Source organism: Trifolium pratense, linkage group LG5 (genome assembly GCF_020283565.1).
Source record: "Trifolium pratense cultivar HEN17-A07 linkage group LG5, ARS_RC_1.1, whole genome shotgun sequence".
Taxonomy (NCBI): Eukaryota; Viridiplantae; Streptophyta; class Magnoliopsida; order Fabales; family Fabaceae; genus Trifolium; species Trifolium pratense.
The window spans coordinates 28105408-28110048 of NC_060063.1; the positions used below are offsets into that span (position 1 = coordinate 28105408).

The following is a 4641-nucleotide window of genomic DNA, read 5'->3' on the forward strand; positions in this document are numbered from 1 at the left end:
TATACCCTCATATGTTATGAGTATATTTTTAATTCCATCCTCCCTTTGTGATGAAATTGAAAAAATGATGAACTCATTTTGGTGGGGCCATAATAGAGATCAATCTAAAGGAATACATTGGCTCTCTTGGGAGCGTCTTTCTATGCACAAAAATGCGGGTGGCTTGGGTTTTAAAAGCATTGAAGCTTTTAATTATGCAATGCTTGGAAAACAAGCTTGGAAGTTGTTATCAGATCCAAGCAATTTAATCACAAAATTATTCAAAGCTAAATACTTTCCTAAAATTGATTTTCTTGATTCGAGCATTGGGCATAATCCTAGCTATGTTTGGCGAAGCATTTGGAGTGCTAAATTTATTGTTCGTGGCGGATACAAGTGGAGTATTGGTACTGGTAACCATATCCCGGTTTGGAATCATAAATGGAGCTTGGATGGTGATATTTTTACACAACCGTATGAATCATGTGATGGACACTATGAGAGTCTCAGATTTGTTGATGTCTGATTCAAAGATGTGGAATTTGCCTCTTATTTGCTCCTTGTTTGATGATAGTAGTGCAAGGAAAATTTTGAAAACTCCTCTGCTAGACTCAGTTCCAGTCGACAAAGTTATTTGGAGATTAGAAAAGGATGGGCACTATTCAGTTAAGAGTGCATATCGTATTGCATTGACGAGGCCATTGATACTACACATCTGAAGGTTCCAGGTCAGTGGCATTATATCTGGAAAGCAACGGCTCCACCAAAAATTAAGAACTTTATTTGGCGGTTATGTCGTAATTGCATTCCGACTAGATTTCGACTGAACCAAAAGGGTGTTAATTGTCCTGGTAATTGTGTTCATTGTGATGATGAGCTTGAAGATAATATTCATCTATTTTTCTTATGCAATAATGCAAAGAATATATGGCAAAAGCTTGGATGGAGAGATGTTATTCAACAACACTTGCAGGCTAACAATCATATAGCAGAGATCATCTTTTCTCTTTTGCAGGTCTTTAACTCAGAGCATTCAACGTTGTTCATGGTGACATTATGGAGCATTTGGCAACAAAGAAACAATAGGGTGTGGGGGAATAAAATTGAACCAACTCATGTAGTTTGTGACAGAACCACCAACTTATTATTGGACTGGAGAAATGTACAACAATACAAGCAACGGAACTGTATGCAGCAACAACAAGTAACTGAAACTCGTTGGCAAAAGCCGCATACAGGGCGGTACAAGTGTAACATAGATGCTTCGTTCTCTGTTCGGCAAAATAAAGTTTGAATAGGAATGTGTATACGAGATGATCAAAGACAATTTGTTCTAGCCAAAACTGAATGGATGTCACCCATCACAGATACTGATATTGGTGAAGCTCTTGGTTTGCTTAGCGCTCTGAAATGGGTTCATGATTTGCAGCTAGAAAATGTGGACTTTGAACTAGACTCCAAGAATGTTGTTACAAGCTTTCATAGTAAGCACAATAATGTGTCTGAGCTTGGTGATGTTATTAGAGATTGTGTTCATTTGCACAAAACTTACTTTAGAAACTCTAGTGTTGAGTTTATTAGGAGACAAGCCAATGAGGTTGCTCATGCTCTAGTAAGAGTGGCCACTTCTATAGCTAGTTTCCACCTTTTCATCGATATACCTACTTGTATTGTTAACATTCTAAGACGAGATAAACATGTTTCTTTAAAAAAAAAAAAAAGAATCATAGTGAAGGAATCAAAGACGAGACGACAATAATACAATTAAATTACATAGCTAGATTTTAAATATCACGATTGAGAAGATATACAATATTTAAATATTAATATCACTGCTTGAATCAAAGAAGGATTGAGCAAAAGAAGCATCAAACTCGTAATTCCAATCTTCCATGCTCAAAAGTTGCAAATATTCATCATAGAGTCTCTCTAGTTTTCCATGATCAACAACACCACACGTGTCGAAATATGATTCGCATTCAATATCTAACATGTCAGCGTTAACAAATTCATTTTCACCATTCACACCAACCTCAAAAACAACATTATCACATGTTGTTCTGTTCCTCACATGTTGTTCTGTTCCTTCTTTTTCTTGGCTACCAATTGATGAATTTGATTCAAAAGTAAATAATGAATTATCACTATCTCTTCTTGGTAAATTTGAAGCCTTTAGTCTAATGGGTTTTGGTGAATAAACTTTAATTTTCTCTTCCACTTGATGATTATCATTTTTTGCATCTTTTTTCATGTCACTTTTCTTTTTCTTGTTGTTATTGTTGTCCTTCTTCTTGATGTTGTTGTTTTTCTTGGATTGTTGTTGCTGTTGTTCATCGCAATCTATTTTAACATCACATGTTTGTTGTTGATTTCTTTGAATCTTTTTAAGAAGATGAGTGTTCCAATAATTTTTTATTTCATTGTCCGTTCTTCCCGGTAATCTTCCGGCTATAAGTGACCATCTATTACCAAGAAGTGAATGTAACCTTATTAAAAGATCATCTTCGTCTGGAGTTATGTTTCCTCTCTTTATATCCGGTCTAAGATAATTCACCCATCTAAGTCTACAACTTTTTCCACATCTAAGAAGTCCTGCATCAAATTAAGCTCATAATTAATTGCTTATAAAAAAAACACATAATTAATTATTTAATATATTTACTTATATTATAGTAATAATATAAACATACAAAATATCGTACGATATTGTGTAAAAAAAATGGTACGATATTATTAAATCAGCATCATCAAATAAATCTTTATTTGCTTATAAAAAAAAAAAATTATACTAATAATGAAGACTAAAAATGAAGTTGATTGAGTTACAGACAAAAACAAACAAAAAATGAAATTTATTTTTATTTTTCGATTTGAGTATTAGAGACGTCAAAATTAACTAGAGATATATACTCCCCCTATCTCAAAATATAAGTAAAAGTTTGTTAATAAAAATGAATGAATTTAGTTCAAATCTTTAACTAAATACATTAAGTTTTTTTAACTCACTTTTTTTTTATATTTTGGGACGGATGAAATATTATTTTTGTCTCTAAATTTGTTTTTGGTTAATCGAAGTGTTTTGGTCGTGATTAAAGGTTGGACATAAGAGATTAATTTGAGGAAAATCATGATGTTAATATAAAAAGTGCAATAAATATTCACCGACATAACTCAACACATTTTACTAATTTGTCACGTAAAAAATTATATATTAATTAAATTAAAATTGAAAATTTAATCTCCCTTGTTCTCCCTCTACATCTCAGTCTCTCACCAAGAAATTCATCGTACATGCCTGCAAGTCTTTGAAAACCACATATATTTATTAAAAGAAAGAACCACATCAATATCCCTCATTGTGCCTCAAGTCCTACAAAGCAAGGGTGGTATTTCATGGAATTGTGAAACATGACTCGCGAATGAGATGTCTTAAGGTTGGATATCGAGTTTTAAAAAAATAAAAAAAATACATAAGCACAATGAAAGGTAGGGAAATGTGAGGTAAAAAAGGTAGATGCACATAAATATCCATGTCGTATGTGGGAAGAAGGTGGTAGTAACTTTAATGGAGAAAATGCCGGCAAACAGTTTGCAAAAGGACAAATTAATTTTTAAATATCTTAAATATAAATAATGTAATGGCAAAATAGTGAGTTTTTATTAGATGTACTGTATGTGTAAACATATTTTAAAATATCTAGTGTATTAGCAATCAATGATGTTGGTCTCATATTTTAAAATGTCTAGTGTATTAGCAATCAATGATGTTGGTGTCATTATTGCTAAGGATATAGAGACATAAATATTTCAAGGCAAATAGTGTCTTGTTAAGAATTCAAATTTATAAAGTTTTACTTGAAAATAGTATAGTCAATACAACAAAAGTTTATATTTTGATGTTTTTCATGCATAACTTTTATTTTATTTCTTCTTTTGGTTCCTTAACTAGTGCCCCGGGGGCATTAGTTAGCAAGACCCATATTTCAAACTCTTTAATACAGCAATATTTGTAGATTTATACAATTTGTCGGTTTGTTATTAATATTGATGTTGTGAGTTTATTCGTAGATTCATGTTTTTTGTTTATTTGAATTTTTGTTGTATCAATGTACTCTATTAATTTAAATGAAGGAATATAATTTATTTTTTTAAAAAAAAAAATTTAAGAAAAGAGAGAGATGGGATAAGCTCCTACCAGCTTTTTTGGGAAGTGATTTCCATTTGCCTTCACCATGAGCTTGAACATACTTTGTAAGCAATGCATCTTCTTTAGTAGTCCATGGACCCTTCTGCAATCCAACTTTTGCACAACAAGGTGCTCTTCCCATTATGTTTTAAGGTTTTGGTTAGTTTTTGCACACTCTTCTCACTTGTAAAATGGAAGAGAGAAATTAAGCTATAAATAAAAGGTATATCTCTCTCTACCTAAGAAGAGTAACTAAATATCCCGACACATATTGTCCTATTTATATAGGCAGTGGAGCAGCCCCTATTGTTGTATTTATTTAGGAAATTTTTATTAAATTCAAATATATTGGTACATTAAGTGTTTAAATTATCAGTTATATGGCTGTTTTTTTTTAAAAAAAATTATCATTAAAAAATTTTAATAACTAAATATTATTTAATGGTCAACAAAATATATTTTTTTTTAAAGTTTTA

At 31.5% G+C, this 4641-nt stretch overlaps 1 protein-coding gene across 1 annotated transcript; it reads right to left on the minus strand.

Annotated features, from left to right (window-relative positions):
• Positions 1–1679: 1679 nt before the first annotated feature.
• Positions 1680–4414, minus strand: LOC123887036 (MYB-like transcription factor 4). The gene is made up of 2 exons (XM_045936311.1): positions 4175–4414; positions 1680–2571 (listed from the first exon to the last, which is right to left on the minus strand). The coding sequence occupies exons 1-2, from the start codon at positions 4305–4307 to the stop codon at positions 1796–1798; spliced, it is 909 nt and encodes a 302-aa protein (XP_045792267.1). The 5' UTR covers positions 4308–4414; the 3' UTR covers positions 1680–1795.
• Between the last annotated feature and the right edge of the window lie 227 nt (positions 4415–4641).